Source organism: Dipodomys spectabilis, unplaced genomic scaffold, assembly GCF_019054845.1.
Source record: "Dipodomys spectabilis isolate Male_0828 unplaced genomic scaffold, ASM1905484v1 ptg000163l, whole genome shotgun sequence".
Classification (NCBI taxonomy): Eukaryota; Metazoa; Chordata; class Mammalia; order Rodentia; family Heteromyidae; genus Dipodomys; species Dipodomys spectabilis.
In genome coordinates, this window is record NW_024870840.1 from 21146841 (window position 1) to 21172818 (window position 25978).

The window sequence follows — 25978 nt, forward strand, 5'->3', positions numbered from 1 at the left end:
GCACCATTGGCATTTGGGGCTTTCCACAATGGTGACACGTTGGGGAAATAATCCATAGGAAACTACCTTAACGAGCCCTGGATCTTGTGGTGAAGTGTTTTTGGCTTGTATTTTTGCTGTCTGTCCTTTGTTGTTGCTGTTGTTGTTATTGTTGCTATTTTCCGTATTTCGCACTTTTTTTTTCAGACAATGAATGGAGAATTCTCCCTAAGGTCAGCGTTTAATTAATTGCCTCACTCTGGCTGCTATACTATTACAACTCTTGGAATATACGGCATCGATTCTACTATTCAATTTGCCTGGAACGTGCCAACTGGACATAGTGTTCCAGTGACTGCCTCTGTCACTGGAGTGGGAGGCTCATTTTGCCGTTTACTATCTTGGCGTGTAGAGGCCTGAGGCGCGGGACCTAGGAGAGCTTAGATTGGGTCCCGCCCCTGTCCATCAAGGGAAGGCTCTTGGCGCTGACTGTTTGGCCGCCAGATTTGGGAGCTGTGTACCGCCCCTGGAAAGCTGGAGGGTGAGGGGGCGGGGTGGGGAAAAGCGTTGTATGAAGTTCTCTGTTCATTGGGCCGCCGCCACGTCAATTATACTAGCTTTGCTCCCGTTGGCGGGAAGATCCCGGGCAGGTAGCGTGGACGTCCTCCGGCCCCCTCCGGAGCTGGGACCGGGCAGCGTGACGTCTCGGACAAATTTGTTGTTGAGATTTGGGCCTCATTAATTATTCATGAGGATATTTGGAAGGACCGCAGCGATTGGCGGCTGGGAATCCCGGTTAATTGTGTCTGAGCTAGAGATAAGTGCGGCTGGAGAAGTTTCGCATAAATTATTCCAACGAGAGAGGGGCGGGCCCGCGCATAGATTAGTCAAATGAGCCGGGAGGAGGGCGGCAGACTGCGAATTAGCCTAAGTTATTAAAGATGGCGGCGGAGCGGAGTCGCTCCCCGATGGACTCGCCGGTGCCGGCCTCGATGTTCGCCCCGGAGCCCAGCTCTCCGGGGGCGGCCAGGGCCGCAGCGGCGGCAGCCCGGCTCCACGGCGGCTTCGACTCGGATTGCAGCGAGGACGGCGAGGCGCTCAATGGCGAGCCGGAGCTGGACCTCACCAGCAAGGTAGGCCCGGGCGGCGGCGGCGGCTCCACGGGGATCCGCGGCGGGCCGAGCCGTCTCCCCGGCGACGGTGGACACCCGGCCGTCCAGTCTTGGGGTAGGCAGGAACGCGGGAAGGGACCGAGCTCGCCCACCGGCCGCTCTCGGAGACGTGCGAGGGCCGAACGATCCCCGAGCCCCCCACGGCCACCTGGGTTCCTGGCGGTGCTGACCCGTCCTCCCGCGCTCCAGGCTCCCGCCGGGATCGCAGCCCCTCGGTCTTGCCACGTGGAACCGGGGCGCTCGACGCCCGCAGCGCGCCGTGGGGGTACTCGTCCCCGCGCCGGGCGCCGGGCGGCCTCGTCCCTTCCTCGGGTTGGATGGGAGACCCAGAGTGTTCGGTTCCCTGGAGCGTCCGGGAGCGGGGCGGCTTGGGCCGCGGGCGGGACGCTCCGGGACAGGTAGTGGAGGGAGAGGAGGCAGCGGGGTGGCCGCCGCATCTGGTCCTGATCTGCGGAAAGGAAACAGAAAGTGGCCGCTCAGTGGGGAGAAGGGTATCTGAGGAATGTCCACCTCGCGAGTCCCCCGAAAACGCGTTCTGTTTTCCACTTGAAAGATGGGCATGACCCCAAATCTCTCTATCTGGGAGTGGAACCAACTCTTGTACGTTAGAGAATAACGAAGGTCCTTTTAAGTAGTGTTTTAAATAAAATTGAGCTGTTAGGAATGGGAGGCAGGGATTAAGGGTTCACCACCTGCCTGGCGTTGTGGAGAAACGCAAAAGTAAGTATAAGATGTAACTGGTGTTTTGAAGGTGCTTAACACAGCCAAAGGAAAGAATGTCAGCTTGGGAGTCTGACAGGCTGGGCTCCCTTTCTTGATCTGCCATTCAAAAGGCTTGTGACCTTGGGAAAGTTTCTTAACCTCTCATTTCTCTACCCGCCTGGGCTTCAGAAAGTACAAATTTGCTGCAAAAATTAGAAGTGTATGTGAAGACATCTAGTGTGTGGTTTTTTGATCCCTACTAGAGACTGCCCATTTGAACTGGATAGCTGGTAGTTCTCTGTGCGGATTAAATAACAACTGATAGAAGACAGAATGTTAGTAATACCTCCTACCTGTGGTAGGACAGTTACAATAGAGATTTTTGTTTTTTGTTTTTTTGGGTTTTTTTTTGGTCGGTTGTGGGGCTTGAATTCTGGGCCTGGGTGCTGTCCCTCAGCTCGTCAGCTCAAGGCTAGCGCTCTACCACTTGAGCCACAGCGCCACTTCTGGCTTTTTCTGTTTATGTGGTGCTGAGGAATCGAACCCAGGGCGTCATGCATGCTAGGCAAGCACTCTACCACTAAGCCCCTTCCCAGCCCTAGAGATTTTTTTTTAATGGAGCTTTGAAAATATTTGTGAATTTTCATAGCTTATGTTGACCAGAAACTTAGTCCTTCGCTGCATCCTAAGTAAGCAATTGCTCAACTGTTCTTTGTCCTTCTAGTCTCAGCACTTGGAAGCGAGGTGGCTCCTGTTTGTCACAGTGGTCCTGTCTGGTTCCTCTAATGCTATCATGAGGGGTGGCAAGCTCAGAGAGACAGAAGGTTGGGGAAAGGGGCGAGGCAATGCGACCCAAGCAGTGTCCAGTTTATTATTGCAAGCTTCTATGAGTCAATTCAGGAAGTTATAGGATAGGCATCTGACTCAGGAGTGGACCAGGTAGAGGTCAATACCCAGCCAAGGTGCTGAAGAAACTTGAAGACAGGAAATTGTAGGGCAGCGTTGCAGAGAGGATGGGACCTTTTATTTTCTGACCAGTCTGTGTAATGGTCTTGGGTAAGGAAGTGATAAAGAGCTGGGAAATCCTCATAGTTTTGAAATTCAGAAGCCAGATATAATATAAATATTGATGGTATTGAAAAGAAAAGCCATGTGGAGGAGTAAAGGAATGGATTTAATAGATTAAGTCCTGAAAAGTGTAAAGCCTAGTGGTTAAGACACACTTACCACAATCTCATGTGGGGACCTAAGGCTCTAAGAAGCTTTTGAAGGGAGAAACAGTGAACATTTGTGGTGAGTTTCATAGAAGAAGGTTTTCCTAGAAACAACTGGGTAAAGAAAACACAGTGACCATTTACTGAGCTGTAGGCTCAATGTTGTACATGCTGTTGTAGTTGGTCTCTACAGTAGCTTTAGGATGTAAGGTGGCATTTCTGTTTTATAGACTGAGATTCAGAGAGGTTAAGTTCTTTGTCCAAGGTCACATAGGAATTGTCTGAGATGCCTCTTGGTGAAAGACTTCCCCAAATAAGTGGTCAGTACTTCAATGTGATGGACAGTATTTACACAGCAATGATGCTTATGCTTACTTTAGTGGTAGTGATATTTTCGTTGATGAAGATGACTCTTCTAGGCAGCTTTCTGTCCTTGAATTTCCAGATGCACACTGCAGGTAGACTGGCACATGGGTGTAAAGCACTGCTCATCAGCTTCTTCCTGTAGTGCCAGCTCCTCAGTTGTTTGGTTCCTGCCCCTCTTATGAAACTCAGAGGCAGGCTGCTTACACCTCTTCGTGGTGGTGGCTCAGATGTACTCAGGTTGTACACCATCTGGATCATATAAGGCTGCTTTAGGAGAGGAAGAGAGGGCATGAGGGGGCTGGGCTGCACAGCTGTTTCCAATTAGGGTACTGTGGGTTTGATAGGGTCTTTGGTCAGGCTGTTGATCAGCTTTGACTGGTGCTGTCTAGTAAGTGTGGTCCTAAGGCTGTTGGTTTCTCTTCTAGCTGGTTCTAGTGAGCCCTACATCAGAGCAGTATGACAGCCTACTTCGGCAGATGTGGGAGAGGATGGACGAGGGATGCGGAGAGACCATATATGTCATTGGGCAGGGATCAGGTGAGCATAGTTTTCCTTTCATTTATTTTAAACAATTATTTAGAGCACATTTGCCTCCTTTGTCACCATTCATATGTCTCAGTTGCAGTGATGCTTAGTGTCGCCAGAACTGTTGGGAGAACATAAGCAGGCAGAGCTCATGTCAGCTCCCACCATAGTGGTCACCATGTGCTTGGCTGTAACGAATCCAAGCAGTTGTACAGATGTTCCCCATTTGCATAAAAGGAAATGAAGCACCAAGCAAGGAAACTTCTTTTCCAAGGTAACAGGACAAGTTTTAGCTCTAGAGTTGGTCTAGCCTGGGAAAATCCAGTTCTTCTCTCCAAGCCCTGTTTATGGATCCCGTCATTCTCTGTATCCTGCTTAGTGGAGAATCTGTCATTCTTCTTTGTGTCAGTAAGGAACAGATGCCCAGAGTTCCTCTTCTCAGTCAGGTTGTGGCCCAGAACACAATGACCATTCAGTCTGGATAGCTGTGATAACAGAGGTCCCGTTTCTCCCCAGTAGATCCTGACAGGCATGCACACTTGAGAGCATGCTAGTTATTGTCATCCAACCTACTTATTCATTGCAATGGGGCCTCCTGTTTTAGAGGAAGGGAGCCCGGGACCGGATCCCAGATGATGTAGAGGAATGGTGCTCCATCCCCCAACACACTGCTAGTTTATCTCCTCAGTACAAGATCAACTTCTTTTCATCTTCCTTATGGCATTATCTTTTCTGAAATATGACACCTGAGATTGTTTCTTTTTTGGTGCCAGTCCTGGGACTTGAAATCATAGCCTGAATGCTGCCCTGAGCCTTTTTACTTACAGCTTGTGCTCTACCACTTGAGCCACCGCTTCACTTCCTAAGATCGTTACCATGAATGAATTCAGCCCATACTGGCATTTGTCTCTTGTCGTCTTTGCAGAAGGCCCCAGGATGGGCCTGGATACATCATTAAGGCAGCAGTTTTCTTTGCTCACTGTAGTCTTTGTAAAGGCAGCTAATAATTCTTTTGTAAATGGAATTGCTGAGCAGGATAGTCTAAGCCTGTCATCCCAGCTACTTGGGAGGTAGAGACAGGAGGGTCACAACTTGGAGGCCAGCCTGGGCAATTTAGGGAGACCCTTAAAAAGTAAAAGGGTTGGAGTATTGCTCAGAGGTAAGATACTCATCTGCTATGTACAAGGCTGGGTTCAATTCTCAAGACTCCCTCCCTCCCCCAATTTTTTCCCCTGACTAGTTGGCAAAAATCAGTTGAAAAGTATCTTTTCACTAGATGCTGATGACTCACTCCTGTAATCCTAGCTAATTAGGAGGCTGAGATCTGAGGATCAAGGTTCAAAGCCAGCTCTGGCAGGATAGTCCATGAGACTCTATCTACAATTAGCCACCAGAAAATGGGAAGTAGAGCTGTGACTCAAAGTAGTAGAGTGCTAGCCTTGAGCAAAAGAGCTTAGAGACAGCACCCAAGCCCTCAGTCCAAGCCCCATGACCAACCTAAAAATAAAAAAATAAAAATTAAAAAGTATCTTCTAAGATTTGATACTGTTGCATAGTTCTTTTGGATACTTTATTTTATTTTTTTCCTGAACTGGGTTTATAACTCAGAGCCTCGCACTTGCTAAGCCAGCACTCTACCGCCTGATCCATACTCCCAATTCTCTATTGAATACTAGAAATCAGGCCTTTGGGGCTAGAGGTGTAGCTTAGTAGTAGCCTGCTTACCTAGCATGTTCTAGGCAGGCCCTAAGTTTGATCCCCAGCATTAGTGGGGGGTAAATTTTATCTTTTTTTTTTCCCCCCTGGTCCTGGGGCTTAAACTCAGGGCCTGGGCGCTGTCCCTGGGTCTCTTTGGGTTTTTTTCTTTTTTTTTTTTGAGTCCGGTCATGGGGCCTGAACTCTGGGCCTAGGTGCTGTCCCTCAGCTCTTCAGCTCAAGGCTAGCACTCTACCACTTGAGCCACAGTGCCACTTCCGGCTTTTTTTCTTTTTGCTTATGTGGTGCTGAGGAATCGAACCCAGGGCCTCATGCATGCAAGGCAAGCGCTCTACCACTTGAGCCATGGCGCCACTTCTAGCCTTTTTGAGCAGTTTATTGGAGATAAGGGTCTCATGGGGACTTTTCTGCCTGGACCAGTTTTAAACTACAATCCTCAGATCTCAGCCTCCTGAGTAGTTAGTATCTGGTACCTTCTTCAAGGAGGAAAGATTTGAATTGAATAGGAAACAGTACTTGGAAATGCCACAAGATGACAAAAGAAAGGTTTGATCTCCAAATACTGATGTACTTCCCTGTGAAATGCGCCTCCTATCTCTCCTCATTCTTGCTGCCACCTCCCCAGTCATGGGTCTTATCATCCAAAAGAAGACTTGGTAAGAGAGATAGGCAGACCCAGGGTGCTGCATGTCAAGAGGGGATAAAGTTGGTTGGCATTGTTGAGTATTCCCCAGGCTGAAAGTACTTTTAGGTTCAGAAAAGGCCATTCTACTTGGTGACTAAGAAATCACTGATAACTTTACCCATGTAATTGTAACCCCTCTGAACAGTATTTTCACAATAAAAAGCTTTTGAAAGCTTGTCCGGTATATGTTTGGCAGGCTTTATTTAATAAGATGAGCATTTCAAAGATCACTTCATGCTTATAGAATTTCAGAAACCACATAAAGGTCAGTTTTGACAAGTGGTATGACTAGTCTTGAAGACTCAGATTTTTCTTTTCTTTTTTCTCTTTTCTTTGCTTTCTTTCTTTTTTTTTTTTAATTTGCGGAGGAAGGTGTTCAGTATGTAGCCCAGGCTGGTGTCAAATTTTATCCTCCTGCTTCAGGCTCTGGGAAAGACCTAGATTCTTAAGACTCCCTCCTTCTTGTCCTTTACTCTGTACTCTGAATTTATTGCCTTGGCAACTCACAACTAATTAACCCTCCTGTGGCAAAGCATAAGATGTCAAACACCCATTAGCCCATCTCCCACACACCCCAGCATTATCCTCCCATCGCCTAGCTGGATGCTATGCTGTGCATAGTGACTCCTGCCTGCTGGATTCTTTAAAGGCAAAAAGAGGTCAGAACTAGTTCAGCAAGTTGAACATCAAACAGACTGAACCAGATGCAGGGGCCCAGGGGTGGGCTTTGTTCTACTTCCTATAGTCCTTGGTGCTTCACCTCTCTGTCATGGCCTTCCTCTGGAGAAGAGGGAATGACACCTTCTCCATCCTGCCTCAGAGAATGGTGTATAAACAATTGGATGTAAAAAAAATTATTTTCTGCTCAGGGCCTGGGCACTCACTGTTCCTGAACTCTTTTGCTCAAGGCGAGCACTCTACCACTTGAGCCACAGTGTCACTTCTGGGTTTCTGGTGGTTAATTGGAGATGAGAGTCTCATGAACTTTCCTGCCCGGGCTGGCTTTGAACCGCGATCCTCAGATCTCAGCCTCCTGAGTAGCTAGGATTACAGGCGTGAGCCACGGATGCCTGGCTCTGTGTGTGTTCTTAATGTAAGGTTGGTATTTTACAAGGAGGCAAGTTAATGGAGCCTTGTGGTTTAGGTTTAGAGCTTGGCAGGGTTGGGTTTGCCTGGGACTTTTTCTTTGTCTCAAAATATGGATAACAATAGAACCTATCCCATGATGAATTCGTGGAAATTCAAAGAAATTACATGACATGTAAATAAATATTAGTATTAGCAGTTGCAGTATTAACATTTTCAGGATCCCAGGCTGTGCGGTTGATTTGCCGTGAGCTTTCTTTCCAACTTTGTTCATTTCCTAAACACTAAATCATGACCTTTTCGGAGTCATGATTGTGACCAGGTGCTCCATTAAAGTACAGGGAACATAGAAGGATGTTGTATCTTCACGGGGGAGGGCGATCAGGAAAGGTTATACGGGCTACTTGGGTTGGTCCTAAGCCATGAACAGGAGTTTCCAGGTAAATGGAGGTGGTGACGAGTGGGCAAAGGGAATGACGCAAGAAGGCATGACACACTGGAGACAGGCGCATTTAGTGGGTTAGAAGTAAGCCAGTAAGGTGAGAGTAGAGAGTGAGGTCAAGAGGGGAGACTGGACAGATAGACAGGGCTCAGGTATGAGGGTCCTTGAATGCCATGCTGAATTGGTTAGACACTTATCCCTAAAGTCTGGGGAGTCATTGCAGCGCACTGGGCTTATGAAAGGTAAATGAACTGGTGGGAGGGAAATCTGATAAGGGTTGTGTGTGGCTGAGTCTCTGGCCTTTAGTAATTGGACCTCTGCAGCTTTTGTCTCCACTCCTAAAGTGAAGAATGCAGTGAGCGCTAGAGAAGGGTAGTATGACCGAGATCCCTGATGGACAAGGTGACGTTGTCGACACATCCTGGTGTGGAGCAGGATCTGAAAGCACTGATTTTCCATATACTGTCAGAGGGGAGTAGGTAGAATTGAGGAGTCCAGGTGGCTTGTATCTGTAACTCCAGCTACTCAAGAGGATCAGGGTTTGAGACCAGTTCAGGCAAAAAGTTACTGAGACCTCAGTCAGTAAACTAAGCATGATGGTACAAGGGAGGCAAAGGTACAAGCATCTGAAAAAATAACCCGAGTAAAAAGGGCTGACTCAAGTGATAGGCCACCTGCCTCACAAGCGTGAGACCCTATGGTCAAACCCCAGTAAAAATATACTGCCCTCCGCAAAACATTAACAGGCGCTGGTACTCAGGAGGCTAAGATCTGAGGCTTGTGGTTCAAAGCCAGACTGGGCAGGAAAGTCCATTGATACTCTTATCTCCAATAAATCACCAGAAAACTGATAGTAACACTGTGGCTCAAGTGGTAGCGCGTGCGCCTTGAGCTGAAGACTGAGGGACAGCACCCAGACCCAGAGTTCAAGCCTTCCGACTGACAAAAAATAAAAAAAAGCCAAAGAAAAATACCTTCTGGCTGGGCACAAGTGGCTATGCCTATAATCCTAGCTACTAGGAGGCTGAGATCTGAAGATCTCAGTTCAAAGCCATCCCAGATAGGAAAGTTCATGAGACTCTTATCTCCAATTAACCACCAAAAGGCCTGAAGTAGCCCTGTGGCTCAAGTGGTAGAGCACCAACCTGAGCAAAAAAGCTCAGGGACAACACCCAAGCCCTGAGTTCAAGCCCTAGGATTAGCAGGTGTCACATGCATATGTGTGCACATGTACACACAGAAGTGCACACAAGATAACAAGATGTGTTCCTTGAGGATCACATATCCCAAGCCCTTCTCTAACCCAGAAAGTGTCCAGAGTTCACTTGCTCATATACTTAGAACCTCTCTTCCTCCCCACAACCTGTTGCTCTGTTTGGGTTCATTTGCATTGTATTTTTACCAATGTTTGGGACCTGAGGTTGAAAAGCTACCCCTGTGGGGCATCAAGGGTCAAGGAATGGTTGAAATACAGTCCCATCCTCAACATGTTGTATGGTCGGGAAGGGCCTGTGTCCAAAGCACCATTGCACAAGGCTGTAAGGGAGAGAAATGTCTGTGGGCCTCTGAGCAGGACAGTGCGTCAGGCCCTTCCCAGGATACCTCCTGACTGGCTCTGGTGGGACAGGAAGTCCATGAGCAAAACTGTAGGGCTGGGACATGTAGGAGCTAGCGGAAGGAGTGCTTGGGCCACGTGGACTGGGGCAGAGCTGATGAGGAGGTTGAGAAGGGAGTATACAAGCTGGGGAGGCCTTAGGGGATTGGGACGGAAAGGCTACTGGTTCTTTACAGTCATTGGGAGGTTTGATGTGGAAGTGACGTCTTTAGAGCTGAGATTCCTTTGGGGACTTAAGTGTGTGGATCTACACAGGATGAGGAGAGAGTAAGCTGGATCTGCTGAGACTAACAGAAAGTCTGTTGCAGTGACTCGGGTAGAATAATGGCTGGAGTCAGATGGGTGGCAGTGGACTGGCGAACAGAGTAGACAGTGAGAAGGAAGGGCATGGTGAAGAGCTGGAATCCGCAGAACTAGATGATGAGGGTGTTAAGCTCAGGTGACCGGAAGGAACGTGTTGTCATTATTGGAAGGGGAAGGGAGATCCACCAACAAGAGGGACACTGGCAAAGGACGAGGCTCTAAATTTGGACTCAGAAGACCACAGTTCATAAGGCCCCACTCTGAGGCCACTGGCTTCTATTTACCCCGCTTTTTTTTTTTTTTTAAAGTAGAATCTCTTTGATCCAGACTAATATTAAATTTACTATCCTCTGATCCCTCCGTGTCTGCCTCCTATAGTGCTGGGATTACAAGCATATGCCACCATGCCTGGCTATTTGCTACACTGTTAAGAGGAAGTAGCAATGCCTACCTAGTGCTTTAGAGGCAAATTATTTGCATGCTGCTGTTTGAAGTGGGTGCTGGTGGTTGAAATTGGATGAGACTTCTAGAGTTATCATCCAGGTCATTGGAAACTTGGTATGGAGCTCAGGGAGGAAGATACTACTCCATAGCAATGTTTTTGAGGTTGTCAAACAGTGGGAGGCTGGAGATGTGGCTTAGTGGTAGAGTGCTTGCCTTGCATGCATGAAGCCCTGGGTTCCATTCCTCAGTACTACATAAACAGAAAAGGCTGGAAGTGGTGCTGAGGCTCTCAAATGGTAGAGTGCTAGCCTTGAGCTGAAGAGCTGAGGGACAGTGCCCAGGCCCAGAGTTCAAGCCCCAGGACTGGAAAAACAACAACAACAAAACCAGTTGGAGCCATAGATGAAGACTCAAGATGAAGCCTCAGGATGGCTAAGGATCAAGTTTAGAGGAAAGAAGATGAGGGTGGGGTGGGGCAGGGGCTTGAACTCAGGGCCTGGGCATTGTCACAAGTTTCCACTTGAGCCACAGCTCCACTTCTGGCTTTTTTTGGTAGTTTATTGGCGATAAGAGTCTCACATACTTTCCTGCCTGGGCTGGCTTTGAACCATGGTCCTCAGATCTCAGCTTCTTGAGAAGCTCGGATTCAGGCATCTGGTGAGAAGAAGGTCTTTGATGACGACAGGTGAGACAATTGGGCCTCAGAAGGCAAGGCAGGATGGCAGCGGTATAGCACGCTGGAAAGCCATTGGTGATGTCTGTAAACTTTCTTCAGGAAAAATAGTCAATTCAGAGCAAGTAGAGTTGGATGGTCTACAAGGTGGGCTACTCTGGAGATATTGATAGCCCAGGAGGTAAACAGGAAAAAGGGAAAGAAGGTGGCTTTCTTTTTCTAGTGAGGTGCTCTACCACTTGAGTCATGCCCCCAGCCCTTTTCTTAGTGTAAATGTGACAGGCTTGTTTCAGGAGAGCATTGGAGAGAGAGGCAAGGAGCACTCCTGGCACAAGGTTTTTAGGTGGCAGAAGAGAAGAGGTTGCTCTGCTAAAGGGGCTCACCCCACAAGGAGCCCAGGGAAAGGCTGAAAGCGCAGGGGTGGGAGTTAAACCCCACAGCACCCAGAAGAAGCTACAGGTGGCTTACGGTATGTAGGCACTGGGGAACAAGAGCCACCCTCCTTCCTTGCCTCCCCTCCTCTTCCTGGACTTGAACCCCTTTTTCACCTGCTTGCTGGCCACGTTACCTGAGCCACACCTCAGTTAAAAGTCTACCTCTAAATAATCCAGAAATCTCCATTTCCTCCACCTTCCGGTCCTCATGGGTTGCGTAGATGACTCGAATTACTTCTCTCTGCTTCCCGTATCTGGCCTCTTGCTTGCTTAGCCATGAGATCTCTGTAACCCACCTTGATTTGATTGTGTTATTACTCCCAGCTTTGCTGCTGTCTGCTGTCCTGCCCCAGCAGCTCTCTCTGGCCGCCCCCCTGTCCCCTAGACTGCACCCCCATCACCCTGAGTGTCTTTCCTGACTGTACCACCCTCTGCTATGCTCCATGCTTTGTCTCACTGGCAGACTGTCCTGTTTTCTCTGTGGATTTCTTTCTCACCCCTGAAGACCAGGTTTGGAGTCAGCGCCCCCAAACTGCCCTTCTCCAGGCCCTGCTTTGCTTTCTTTCTTTTTCTTTTTTTTTTTTGGGGGGGGGGTCATCATGGGGCTTGAACTCTGGGCCTGGGCGCCCTCCCTGAGCTCTTCAGATCAAGGCTACCACTTTACCTCTTGAGCCACAAGGTTACTTCTGATTTTTCTGGTGGTTAATTGGAGATAAAGAGCCTCATGGACTTTCCTGCTTTCCTGCCTGGGCTAGCTTTGAACCTCGATCCTCAGAGTAGCTAGGATTACAGGTCTGAGCCACCTGCGCCCAGCTCCGTGCTTTGCTTTCAACAGCACAGTGCTGGAGCCCTGTTGTAGTTAATTTCTTCCCTCTTGCCTGTGTGGCAGTGAACTCACTAAGGACACCTGCATTCCCAGTACGGGGGCTTAATACCTAGGAGAGTGGCAGTGACTGTAGTTGAGTGAATTGCCCAGTGCCCTGCTTGGTGGGGAAGCCGCCGGCACTGTCACACCTTAACTCTGCGCTTCCTGTTTGCACTCAGGTAGAGACTGTGTTCTCCAGTGCCCAGGCAGGTCCTTGGTTAGTTGGGGCTGACTGGCTGGCTTGTTGCCTGGCTGATTGGTTAGGACTCTCTCTGTGGCTGACGCCTGCTCTCTTGTCACCAGATGGGACTGAGTACGGGCTGAGTGAAGCAGACATGGAGGCCTCCTATGCCACAGTGAAGAGCATGGCGGAGCAGATAGAGGCGGATGTCATCCTCCTGCGGGAGCGTCAAGAAGCTGGTGGCCGTGTGCGGGATTACCTGGTTCGGAAACGAGTAGGAGACAATGACTTCCTGGAGGTCAGGTGAGGAGGCCTCAAAACTGTTCCGGGGTGCTCCGTGTGGAATCATGTGGTTAGCGCCCAGCTGAGAATGATGATGGGGCCTGTGACACCCACCGTGTCAGCTCTCACCTTTCCTGAGTGGGCGAAACTGCCTGGGTTAGGATAGCATCACTGTTTCTGGGAAGTGTAAGAGCGGACACAGCCTGCATTTTGTGGGTACTGTGGGAGCTGTGTGGCTGAAAATCCACTTTGGGGTTCTTCCCAGGGTGGAAGTTGGAGAAATAGGCCTTAGTCACAGGGTGCCAAAGGGCATTGCACTCCCTGGACGTGGCTCCAGGGACATTGGCAATACACCCTGAGTCGAGGGGTGCAGGGCCACGCCTGGACTCGGGGATCGAGTTCCAGGCTCTTGAGCTGTCCTTCACCCACGGACTCTCACACGGATGCATGGGTTTGTGTCCACGCAGGGTAGCAGTGGTGGGCAATGTGGATGCCGGCAAAAGCACGCTTCTGGGGGTCCTGACGCACGGAGAGCTGGACAATGGCCGTGGCTTTGCCCGCCAGAAACTCTTCCGCCACAAACACGAGATTGAATCCGGCCGCACCAGCAGTGTGGGCAACGACATTCTGGGCTTTGACAGCGAAGGCAATGTGGTGAACAAGCCTGACAGCCACGGTGGCAGCCTGGAGTGGACAAAGATTTGTGAGCAGTCCTCCAAGGTCGTTACCTTCATTGACCTGGCTGGCCACGAAAAGTACCTGAAGACCACCGTCTTCGGCATGACCGGCCATTTGCCCGACTTCTGCATGCTCATGGTAAGGGGGAGGTGCTCCCCAGAGGACGTCAGAGAAGGGCAGCTGGGCCATCCCATGCAGGGGCTCGCCGCCATTCCGAGGCCCGGCCTGTGCTGTGGGCTCTCTAAGCACTGAGGTCTTCTCCAGCGGTTTACCTTGATGCTCCTGGTACAAACAGGGCCTCGTTTGCAGACTTATTTTTGCGAGAGGCATGGATGAGGGTTTCTCCTGGAGTTTACTACCTTCAGAAACGTTTCTTCCTGGTACTTACAGGAGGCCACGTCAGGCCTCTCAAAGAGGGGAGGCCTAGGGAAGGCATGGAGGGAGCGCCCCCTGTCAGAAGGCCCAGGCAGCAGGCAAGGGGGCCTCCAGTCAGAGAGGAAGGAATGTTAGTCAGGTGCAGCCGTTACTGGGAGCTTCCTATGGGCCAGGCCTTGGGTTCTGGTGACACAACCAGAACTAGGCCATGTTGGTCATGGGGCCTCCCAGAGAGCTATATTTAGTGTGATTAGACTTTTTTGGGGGGGTGGAGGAAGTATTGGGGTTTGAACTTGGGATCTCACTCTTGCTAGGCAGGCTCAACCACTTGAGCCATGCCCTTAGCCCATAGTATAATTAATTAGGTGTGTGTGTGTGTGTGTGTGTGTGTGTGTGTGTGTGTGTGTGTGTGTGTGTGTGTTTCGCCAGTCCTGGGGCTTGAACTCAGAGCCTGGGCACTGCCCCTGAGCTTCTTTTGCTCAAGGCTGGCACTCTACCACTTGAGCCACAGTGCCACTTCCAACTTTTTCTGTGAATGTGGTAATGAAGAATGGAGCCCAGGGCTTCATGCATGCTAGGCAAGCACTGAACCACTGAGCCACCTTCCTAGCCCATGATTAGGTTCTGAGCAGCTTACCATGCAGAGTCACTGGGAAGGAGAGAAAGCAGAGAACTCGTACTGGCTCATTCACATTGCCATGCTTGCCTGTGTGCCCCGCTGAGTTTCTTCACCAGACAGAGAGGGAATGGTGAGGCGCACACCTGCACAGTCCCCGCTCACCTCATGCAGAGAGGCAAGGGGGGAGAGGGGGAGAGGCACACTTGCACAAGTGAGTGTTATTTTCGTCTGGCATGTCCTTCCTTCCCCTTCCTAGTTCTTCAGCTGCCTGTGTTAATAAGTGTGGGAAACACAGACATCTGTTCCTAGCAAACCTGCTCAAGTTGCCCCACAAACACAGGTTCTCAGGCCAACTCCCAACTCCCCTAATGGGCAGGAGAGAGAGGCTGGGTTTCTTGTGCAGGGACTCCTGGCAGCTCTCTGCCTGAGCTTCCTGGCATTGCACCTGAGATGTGTGGGTTGCACCATGGTTTCATCTCGCATTCATTGGAGCATTGCAGGTCTGTCACCAGCTCTTGATCACTAGAGGACAACTGCTGATCAGGAAGTAGTCTCAGTGGAAGATGATTGGGTCGATTTGGAGCAGTAGGTGCTTTTTGTTCTTTTTATTTTATTTTTGTGGTACTAGAGTTTGCACTCCAGGCCTCACTTGCTAGACACACCCTGTACCACTTAAGCTCCTCAGCCAGTTCCATTTCATGGTGGTCATCTTTGAGATAGTCTCCTTTTATGACCGTGTAGGCCTGGACTGCGGGCCATTGGAATGATGGTACCTCACTGTGCCCAGTCATAGCTTAAGATGAGATCTTCTTTGAAATTCTGCCTAGCTGGCCTTAAACTACTCTTTCCCATCTCAGTCTCTCAAGTGACTATGGATGACAGGCTTGAGCTACTGTACTTTTTTTTTCATTTAATTAACACATTTTATTAACATATTTATAGGGTGCAATGTGATATTTCAATACATGCATGCAATGAGTAGCCATCAAATCAGGTAGCATTTTCTCTGCGTCTGAGTGCCTGTCTGTCTCTGCCAGTCCTGGGGCTTGAAATTTCATCACAGCTGGTTCTTCACCACTTGAACCGCACATCTATTTCTGACTTTTAATGGTTAATTGGAGATAAGGATCACTCAGATTTGTTTGCTTGGGCTAGCTTTGAAGTGAGATCCTCAGATCTCAGCCTCCTGAGTAGCTAGGATTACAGGTATGAGCCATTGTCACTCAGTTTTTTTTTTATTAATACAATATATATTATTTCATATTGTGTAAGATACATAAAGAATGAACCCACCATTTAGAGTCAACATTAACATGATGTATGGGTAAGGTACATGTATTTGTTTCCTTTTTTTGGGTTGAATCATTTAAAGTGAGTTGTGGACCCCAGTACTTAGCATAGTAAGTACTATCTCCTACTGTTACTGAGGCCAAGAAAGTGGCCAGTAACTTGTCTGTATTTCTATTATCCCAGATATTCCCCACTGGTCTTCTATTACAGCTGCTTTTTTCAAACAGTTTAATACTGCTCACCTGTTTTTCTCTTTTGTGGTTGTGGGGTGGACGCAGGGCCTGCACGTACTAATCACGTGCTAATCACGTGCATGGCCGCATCCAGCCCCACAGTTACTCGCCTCTGTATGGAGGCATACTACCTATAGCTTGCTTTTTAAAATTTATTTTCTCTTCTTTTAAAAGTGTTTATGGATGATTAGCCTATGTCAGAAGGTAAGAGTGCTTTTTTAGCCAGATGCTGGTGGCTCATGCTGCCATCCTAGCTACTCAGGAGGCTCATATCTGAGGATTGTACATCAAAGCCATTCCGGGCAGGAAAGTGCACAAGACTCTTATCTCCAAGAAACTACTCAGGAAAAGCCAGAAATGGTGATGCGGCTCAAGTGGTAGTGTGCTAGCCTTGAGCATAAAGAGACTCAGGGATAGCGCCCAGGCTCTGAGTTCCAGCCCCAGGACTGGCACCAAAAACAATAAAAAGTTTCTTTTTCCTTTTGTGCATTGCATTTTGAACATAAGCCCTATAATTTTTCTTTTTTTTTCTTATTTTTTTGTCGGTTGTAGGTCTTGAACTCTGGGCCTAGGCGCTGTCTTTGTGTTCTTCAGCTCAAGGCTAGCATTCTACCACTTGAACCACAGCACCACTTCTGGTTTTCTGGTGGTTAATTGGAAATGAGTCTCACAGACTTCACCGCCTGCACTGGCTTTGAACCACAGTTGTCAGATCTCAGCCTCCTGAGTAGCTAGGATTGCAGGCGTGAGCCACCAGTGCCTGGCTTTTCTTGTTTTTTTTTTTTTTTGAGACAATATCTTGCTGTGTAGCCCAGACTGGGCTGGCACTTGCTATATATAATCCAGGCTGGCCTCAAGCTCCCTGATGCCCTGCCTCGATCTCCTAAGTGCTGGCATTACAGGCCCACACCACCATACCCAGCAGTTCCATGTGCTCTTAATTTGTTTCATGAGTCTTTGTGGTGAGTCTGAAAAGCTTGTATTATACTGGAAGGTTGATGTGCCACTGCACAAACAGTTCATGCTGGGTTTTTGTTTTAGAACCTTCACATAATGTTAGGACATCTAAACTGCAAGCTCGGCCTTCTGAAGTGGAGATGGTTATCCCCATTTTAGAGATGGGAAACTAAGGGTCCAGAGATATTAAGTTGAATTCATTCTGACAGAATTCCGTGTGCACAGGTCTCTGGTTCTGGTGGTCTCATCACTGAGCAGGGTCAACGCCATCTGGGCCAGGCCCAGCTTTCACAAACAGCTTTCTTTGATACCCTGATCCCTAGCAACAGCAGACTATTCCTCTTGTCCTAACTGTTCTTTTTCTGCATTGGGACAGGTGGGTAGCAACGCTGGCATCGTGGGGATGACCAAGGAGCACCTGGGCTTGGCATTGGCACTTAATGTACCTGTCTTCGTAGTAGTCACCAAGATCGACATGTGTCCTGCTAACATCCTGCAAGGTAAATGAGGCCCGCACCCCAGCTGGTGACCTCTGGAACTGGCAGCACTGTCTCGGGGTGGTCTGTTGCCAGGGCTTCAGCCCAGAGTTTCCTCTTTCAAATCTGCTGCTGCTGCTGCTTCCCCTATTTAGTTCTTGGTACGAGTATGGCCTAGAATTTCCCTCTGTTCTTAGTTCCTTCCAGTTCAATGCAGAGGATCCTTAAGGTTCCTAATCTGGCACCTCTTTGCAGATGTGCCCTGGCAGCAGATGTGGGGCTGTGCCACTGAAGCTAGATGGACATGGAGGGGTTCAGGCGGAGTTTCCACTCAGGCTTGCGGGAGTAGGCCTTCATGTACCTCTTTTCCTCTGATGCGGATTATTAGGGAGAAGTGAAAAAACCTCATCATAAGAGCCTCTGCACACTTCTAAGAAACACCCAAGAGAGGGCTGGGAAGGTGGCTCAGTGGTAGAGCGCTTGCCTTGCATGCCTGAGGCCCTGGGTTCGGTTCCTCAGCACCACATAAGCAAAAAGAAAAAAGCCGGAAGTGGCGCTGTGGCTCAAGTGGTAGAGCGCTAGCCTTGAGCTGAAGAGCTGAGGGACAGCGCCCAGGCCCAGAGTTCAGGCCCCACAACCGGACCCCCCCCCAAAAAAAAGAAGAAGAAAAAAAAGAAACACCAAGAGGTCCTTTTGACAGATGAGATTTTTTTTTTTTTTCAGAAATAGAGCATTCTGGAAAGAACAGTGTCCTTCCCAGGGAACCTCTAAATTACTCATCTACAGGATGTGGGCTTTCTAGAGATTCTGGAGAAATCTGCCAAATTTCAGACTCACAACCTTAGAAAAGAGACCCCATCTGTGCGCTTTCCACACAGGCAATGCAAACCCGCCCAAAGTTTTGATCCTCCTTTTTGCTTCTCCATGCATTGTGGCATTTAACACTCCATCTGTCTGTCTGTCTCCTGCTTGCATCAGTAATGAATGGACCCGTCTTACCCTGGAAGCCTGGCTAAAGAGAAGGCTGTGTCCCCTAATTCTGTTCCGTTTCACCCTTTAAGAAACCCTGAAGCTGTTACAGCGCCTGCTGAAGTCACCGGGCTGTCGGAAGATCCCTGTGCTGGTGCAGAACAAAGACGATGTGATCGTTACAGCTTCCAATTTCAGCTCTGAGAGGTAAGGAGTGGGGGCGGGATGCTTCCAAGCAGGTGCCGATGCCAGCAGGCCACAGTGAACAGTAGGCCTAAAATGGCTGCTTCGGGCATGAGATCTCCTGGACATTCTTACTGTTCAGGAGGAAACATAATTACATGTACACATTGCATGTATACATACATGTATAATGTGTATCCATGTACTTATTTACATAAGGCATTTAGCACTGTGCCTGGCTGGTATAGAATAGACATATACCGAGTGTGTGTGTGTGTGTGTGTGTGTGTTGTGGGACTTGAACTCAGGGCCTGGGCACTGTCCCTGAGTAAATTTTGCTCAAAGCTGGCACTCTACCACTTTGAGCCACAGCACCACTTCTGGTTGTTAATTGGAGATAAGGGTCTCTTAGGCTGGGTGTTGGTAGCTCATGCCTGTAATCCTAGCTACTCAGGGGGTTGTGATCTGAGGATCTGATCTGAGGATCACCTTTCAAAGCCAGCCCAGGCAGGAAAGTTTGTGAGACTCTTATCTCCAATTAACCACCAGAAAACTGGAAGTGGAGCTGTGGCTCAAAGTGGTAGAGCGCTAGCCTTGAGCAAAAGCTCTCAGACAGCAACCAGGCCTAGAGTTCAAGCCTCCATGACCACTACCACCACCAACAAAAAAGACTTTCACTGACTTTCCTGCTGTCTTTGAACTGCTATCCTCAGATCTCAGCCTCTTGAGTAGCTAGGATTACAGGCGTGAGCCACTGGTGCCCAGCTGTAGCTATTCTTTATTATTCTATAAGCTTTTTATTTTTTTGTGCCAGTCCTAGGGCTTGAACTCAAGGCTTGGGCATTGTCCTTGAGCTCAAGGCTTGTGCTCTACCACCAGATTTTCCTGTCCAGGCTGACTTCAAACTGTGATCCTCAGATCTCAGTCTCCTGAATATTTAGGATTACAGGTGTGAGCCACCGGCACCAGCTGTATTAGCTTTTTATATTCTCAGAATCTTTCTGATCACAGGTTATTAGTGTATCCTTTCATTCCATAAGTATTCATTGGGTGTTTGCTCATGTAAACATGGAGGATTCAAAGGTGTCTGTAGCATAGTACTCAAGATAGCTAGTTCTTTGGCCCGACAGTTGCTTGCTAACAGTGATCTTGGTCCAGTTTACTCCTTGACCCAGAGCCAGGGGCCTCCTTAGGAGCCATCTGCCTAGTGATCGAGTTTATAGTGCTCAGTTCAGGGCAGCCTGGATTTTTGGCCTGTGTCAGTGACACAGTCCTGTCCTGCCCTGCTCCAGCTCATTGATTTGCAGGCACCATTATAGAAGCTATGGGACTGTGTACAACCTGGTCTCAAGGAATTTAATTCAGCCTGAATAGTTGGAAAAATCACGTAGTCCTAGGTAGTTGTCCACAAGCTGTAGAAGGGCTTCAGGACAGAAGTGGTGTGTGACGCTCTCTGGAGAAGGTGGCGACTGGGGTTGCAGGGTAGGAGCTGGCCGCTGAGCACCTCTTTCCTTTCTTCTCTCCCCCTCCATTTAGGATGTGCCCAATATTCCAGATATCCAATGTTACAGGGGAGAATCTAGAACTGCTGAAAATGTTCCTCAACCTTCTGTCCCCCCGTACCAGCTACCGGGAGGAGGAGCCTGCCGAGTTCCAGATTGATGACACCTACTCTGTCCCCGTGAGTGGCCAGGGTTGGGGGCTGGTGGGCCTCAAGGTAGGCCAGTTGGAGCGGGGCGGCTTATTAGCCTGGTCTCTTCTGTTTGCAGGGTGTGGGGACCGTGGTGTCAGGCACAACGCTGAGGGGCCTGATCAAGCTGAATGACACTCTGCTGCTAGGCCCGGACCCCCTGGGGAACTTCCTGTCCATCGCCGTCAAGTCGATCCATCGCAAGCGCATGCCCGTCAAGGAAGTTCGCGGGGGCCAGACAGCCTCATTTGCACTGAAGAAGGTGAGGGGGCACTTCCCGATGCCCCTGGCACTGTGTGTGCAAGGCACTTCACCACCTTCCCCAGTTCTGGTGGCTGCTCCCCAGCTCACTTTCATAGATGAGAAAATGGCTCAGAGCCTCGTGACTTAACTAAGACTCCCAGCCAGAAAGTGTTCGAATGAGGACTCAAACCCAGGACTGCTGCCTCCTGAGCTCTGGTCCTCCCTTGGATGCCTGAACAGGGGCCCCCAGCTTCCACGTCTTGATGAGAAGTCCACTCTGCATAGGGCCCTGCTCCACATGGGGTTCGGGGAGGGTGTGCCAGATCCCCGGGTCACTTGACTTCCTGCTTGGTGTGTTCACGCCAGCGGTCAGGCGTGGGGGCAGGGCCGGCCAGTGTGTGGCGCTGGAAGGCCTCGTGGTCCCTATGCTCTGTGGTTCCTCTTGCTTTCAGATCAAGCGCTCATCCATCCGAAAGGGCATGGTGATGGTCTCTCCGCGCTTGAATCCCCAAGCCTCCTGGGAATTTGAGGCCGAGATTCTTGTCCTCCACCACCCCACCACGATTAGCCCACGCTACCAGGCCATGGGTAGGTGTCTAGGGTACTATTGCCCCAAAAGGTACTCAGTGACCCAATCTCTAGTTCTAGCTTCAGCCCAGAGGCAGAGGTCCATTGCGTTCAAGCTGTTCCTCAGTTCTGCCCATGCGTCTCAGCATATTCTGTCCTGCAGACGCTCACCGAGGGGGCTGACCCCAGACCCGCCCTCAAGGACCTACTGTGTGTGTGGAGCACTGCTGTGTCCCAAGAGGTGGTGCTACACAGCAGAGAGCGAGGAGACAGTGGGCAAGGGCCCTTAATTATAGGAGCTCCCAGTCCAGTGAGGGATGCATGTAATCTCAGGAACTGGGGCCCTGAGTACAGGACTTGGGGGGCCAGCTAGGTGGGGAATGAGGCAGGGGGCAGGCCTCTAGTTGCAGCTAGTCTGCAGCTCCAGAGTGTTTCTTTCACTCACTGCTTCTCCCAGCCCTGAGGCCGTTAGCACGCCTAACCTTCCTGCTCCCTCTGCAGTGCATTGTGGGAGCATCAGGCAGACAGCCACCATTCTAAGCATGGACAAAGACTGTCTGCGCACTGGGGATAAGGCTACTGTCCATTTCCGCTTCATCAAGACCCCTGAGTACCTGCACATAGACCAGCGGCTGGTGTTCCGGGAAGGCCGCACCAAGGCTGTTGGCACCATCACCAAGGTACCACGGGGGCAGACCCCCTGTCCCAGGAAGCACCTGAACTCCCCCACCATGGCTGTGAGCACCACAGGCTTTTTAGGACCCATGCCCCTGCTCTCGGGGGGCTGGGCCAGCGCCCAGGTGTTGCTACAGTGCCATCTTCCCTCCCCTTTCCTTCAGCAGAGGAAGAAATGGACTCCACATGTCCAATCCTGGAATCAGCCTCATGTTGGCCCTACCTCCTGAAGGGTTTCCTCAGGCTCATCCCTGGGGACCAGACCTAGGGACTTCGTGGCCTTGAAGGCCTGCTTCTCTTGGGGCCAGCTGAGAGTTTGGCAGAGGCTCTAGGCCCCACTGTAGTGTCCTGTAAGGTTGAGCCTGGGCCACAAAAATAGATTCTGAGCCCAGCACTCCTGAGCAGTAGCTTTTATGGTTTCTTTTTATTTTGCCAATTCTGGGACTTGAGCTCATTTCTTTTGCTCAAGGCTAGCACTCCACCACTTGAGCCAAAGCTCCGCTTCTGGCCTTTTCTGTGTATGTGTTATTGAGGAATCCAACCCAGGGCTTCATGCCTGCTAGGCAAGCAGTCTACTACTAAGCCACCTTCCCAGCCCAGCTTTTATGATTTCTTACAAACTCCAGATGTTGCCACCTAATAAGGTATTCGCCTGGCATCTTCTTGAGGCCTGACCCTAAAACTTGGTCCAGAGCTGGCTGGGGCGGCCTCTGGGCCAAGTCTAAGATGGTGGAAGGGCAGGGAGTTTTCTGCAGGGTAGGAAGGGTAGCTGGGGCACAGCAGAGGCCCCAGCAACACAGTGGTGCTGGCCTGGGGGTGGGGTTGGGAGGTGTGGGCAGCTCCAGCCTCATGCTCACCACCAAACCCCCCCCCCCATCCTTTGGCTTCTGTAGCTCCTCCAGACCACCAACAACTCCCCAATGAACTCCAAACCCCAGCAGATCAAAATGCAATCGACGAAAAAGGGCCCCCTGACCAAGCGAGAAGAGGGAGGCCCATCTGGCGGGCCAGCAGTAGGGGCAGCTGCACCCGGAGACGAAGCTGCCTCTCTAGGGCTTGGGCAGGCAGCTGCATCCAGCAGCCTCCAGTCACAGGTGGGTGTGGGCCCCTCCTGGCCTGGGGCAGGGAGGGTTGCAGCTCATCCTGTGGAGGTGATGTCAAGAGCCCCAGGGAAGGTGGCTCCGTGATAGAGCGCTTGCTCTGCATGCATGAGGCCCTGGGTTCAATTCCTGAGCACCACATAAGCAGAAAAAGGAAGTGGTGCTGTGGCTGAAGTGGTAGAGTACTAGCCTTGAGCTGAAGAGCTGAGGGACAGCACCCAGGCTCAAAGTTCAGGCCCCACAACTGGCAAAAAAAAAAAAAAAGAAAAATGCTTCGTATAACTCCTGATGGACAGATATCATCCAAGGCAAAATGTATGTGTGGTTCTCATGACTCCTGTTTAACTGATCTTGATGAGCATTTATTTAGGGTTTTGTTTGTTTGGTGCAGCTAGAGTTTCAACTCAACCGATTCCTACTAGGCAGGTGCTCTACCAATTCAGCCAAGCCTCTGGCCCTTTTAGCTTTAGTTGTTTTTCAGAGAGCATCTTGCTTTTTTTTTATTTTTTTGCCAGCCTGATCTCTGGCCCTATAGCCTCCTATATTACTGTCCTTACAGTAATATAGACACCATTACCACTGTTGAGGTCTCACTAATTTTTGCTTGATTTGGCCTCTAGCCACAATCCTCCCTTCCTCTGATTTCCAAGTTGCTGGGATTACAAGCATGAACTATTGTGTCTGGTCTTAGAATTTAGCTTTTGGGTTTTGGTGATTTCTTTTTTACAGTACTGGGATTTAAACTCAGCTTTTCCACTTGTTCTACTACTGAAGCCATACCTTTAGTCCTGCTTTTTGCTGCTTATTTTGGAGATAGTCTAGGGAACCTTCTTACATGAGCTGGCCCCAAAGGGCTGTCTTCTAGACTACAGGTAGAAGCTTTCAGTGCCCAGACCAAAGCTTTTAGTTTGAATGAAATAAAAATAGAATAAAGCTGGGTGCTGGTGACTCATGCCTGTAATCCTAGCTTACTCAGGAAGCTGAGATCTGAGGATCGTGGTTCAAAGCCAGACCAGGCAGGAAAGTCCTGAGACTTATCCCCAATGAACCACCAGAAAACCAGAAGTGGCGCTGGGGTTGCAGTGGTAGAGTGCTTGTCTTGAGCTGAAGAGCTGAGGGACAGCGCCCAGGCCCAGAGTTCAGGCCCCACGACCAGACCCCCTCCCCCCAAAAGAACTAAAAACTTTCATGGTCTTTATAGTCACAGAAATACTGTTTGAGCCTGTAGGTGATGTGCATGTGCACTGTGGTCCAGTGACTGTGAGAGGTGGCGATGCTGCCTCAGTGGGTCCTGTGTCCCTGTCACACACGGGAGGCAGGGTGGCTGTGTCACCGCTGCTTCTACCGCCACCTCCCGTGGGCTCTCCCCAACTTCTCTCCTGGCCTAACAGAGCTAAGCGGCTGCTTCCCGGCAGCTTTTTTATTTCCTTTAGATGCCTATTTGGGAAAGGAAAATGTTCCTGGCTCTGTATGTTGTGTTCTGTCTCTCTCCTTTGTGTCTCCCTCCCGGTTCCCTCTTGTTGAGCTCTTCCTCTGGTTCTTTCCTTCTGCACGCTCCTTCTCTCCGCTCCAGCGTGGCTCACGTTTTGCGCCTCTCTGGGCGGTGTGTCCACCGTCCCTGCAGCTCCCAGTGCTCCCTGCCTGCCGCCCCGCTCCCTGGGGCCAGCGCTTCTCCAGTGCCTTCCTTCTCTCTTTTCAGTCCAAGCCTAGCAGTGGGGGCCGGCGACGAGGGGGCCAGCGCCACAAAGTGAAGACCCAGGGGGCCTGTGTGACTCCTGCCAGCGGCTGCTGAATCCTCATCACTCTGACCACCTCACTGGCTGGGCAGGGCAGCGCAGATCGCCATCCGCTCACCCCAGCCACAGCTGGAGCCTCCTCGTGGTCCCAGCCCCATTTTCCAGGGGGGTTGTAATTTATAAGCTGAGGAAGGTGGCCAAACTCCCCAAGAACTGACCGACTCCCACCTCTTCCTGCCTCCTTCCTCACTCACACATCTTTTGTACATCTGGGCCCTTAGTTTTTATTCTTTTTATTATATATCTGTCTCTCGATTTAGTGTGGTGTGTGTGTGAGTGTGTGTGTGTGAGGCGGAGTGTGGCCTGCCCGGGCCCTGTCAGTTCTCCTTTCCTCCTGGCCGGCCACCAGCCTCCAAGAACTAGCTACCGGCCTGTCCTATCCGTCCGTGTGTCTGTCCAGGTGAGAAGGCTCAAGGAGCCTGCTTCCTGCCCTGCTCTTCTCGGCCGGAAGCCCCTCCCCGGGGCTGCTTTTGGGGCTGAGGAGCCGTCAGCATTCAGGATCTTCTCTCAGAGTCTAAGACCCAGGGCTTCATAGCAGGGAGCTCGCGGTGGCTTCCCCCCTCCCTCTTTTCCCCGTGGGCCCTCAGGCACGTAATCGCAAACTCTGCAGTGGTGTGTGAGCAGCGCCTCAGGACTCTGACCACCCCAGCTCGCCCTAGTGGGCTTCCTCTTGGAGACAATCCTGTGCTCGTGCGGGCTGCCCCGGCGCCCGTGGCTCCGCCATCTGCCCACCAGAGGACTTGGGCCTTTGCCGGTGGCAGGCACTGGTAACTAGACTGGGTGTGGTGCCCGTTTCCCTAGCTCCATCCTGCCCAGCTGTTCCCGGAGCCCAGCTGGGTACAGGGAGGGAAGGTGGAGCTGTGGGAAAAGATTCTTCCCTGCCCAGCACAGCACTTAGCCTACGGGGAGCTTTGCTGCCCAGGGTGGGAGATGAGGCTGCACAGGACTGAGCTGTGCCCCACGGCTTTTCTAGGGTGCCCGGTGGGACGGGGTGTTGTTTAGCCAGGGCAGACACCCAGCTGGCTGGGTCCTCCTTCAGCCTCACCTTCCAGCCCTCAGCTGCCCTTCTTTCCCAGCTGCTGGTCCTCTCTCCTCCCTCCCTCTCCCCGCTGTTTCTAGTTACTACTGCCCTGTGGCCATGGACTGACCAGACCAGCATTCACAATAAAAGTTTCTTCCAAGTTGACAGTGTCGTGTTCCCTGCCCAGCCCTCCAGATGGAGGGGCGGCTGCAGGACAACGCAGCTTTACCTGCAGGGAGCTGGCTGCCTGTCAGCCAGGACGGGCCTATGAGCGCCCCTCGCCTCATCCATGGCAAGAGGCTCTGGGTGGCCAGAGAGCCGTTGGCAGTGCCGAGGCTGCAGTAGCCAGCACTGCCGGTGGCCTTTTTCATGTCTGGTCCACATTCCCGGGTCCCCTTGAGGTGGGCCTTGCTAACACGGCT

At 50.6% G+C, this 25978-nt stretch overlaps 1 protein-coding gene across 1 annotated transcript; it reads left to right on the plus strand.

Moving 5' to 3' along the window:
• Positions 1–872: 872 nt before the first annotated feature.
• Gtpbp1 (GTP binding protein 1) lies at positions 873–25721 on the plus strand. The gene is made up of 12 exons (XM_042693254.1): positions 873–1112; positions 3859–3970; positions 12525–12705; positions 13152–13500; positions 17213–17336; positions 18374–18488; positions 20001–20145; positions 20234–20416; positions 20850–20985; positions 21466–21644; positions 22533–22733; positions 24439–25721. Exons 1-12 carry the CDS (start codon positions 921–923, stop codon positions 24529–24531), a joined length of 2010 nt encoding a protein of 669 aa, XP_042549188.1. The 5' UTR covers positions 873–920; the 3' UTR covers positions 24532–25721.
• The last annotated feature ends 257 nt before the right edge of the window (positions 25722–25978 follow it).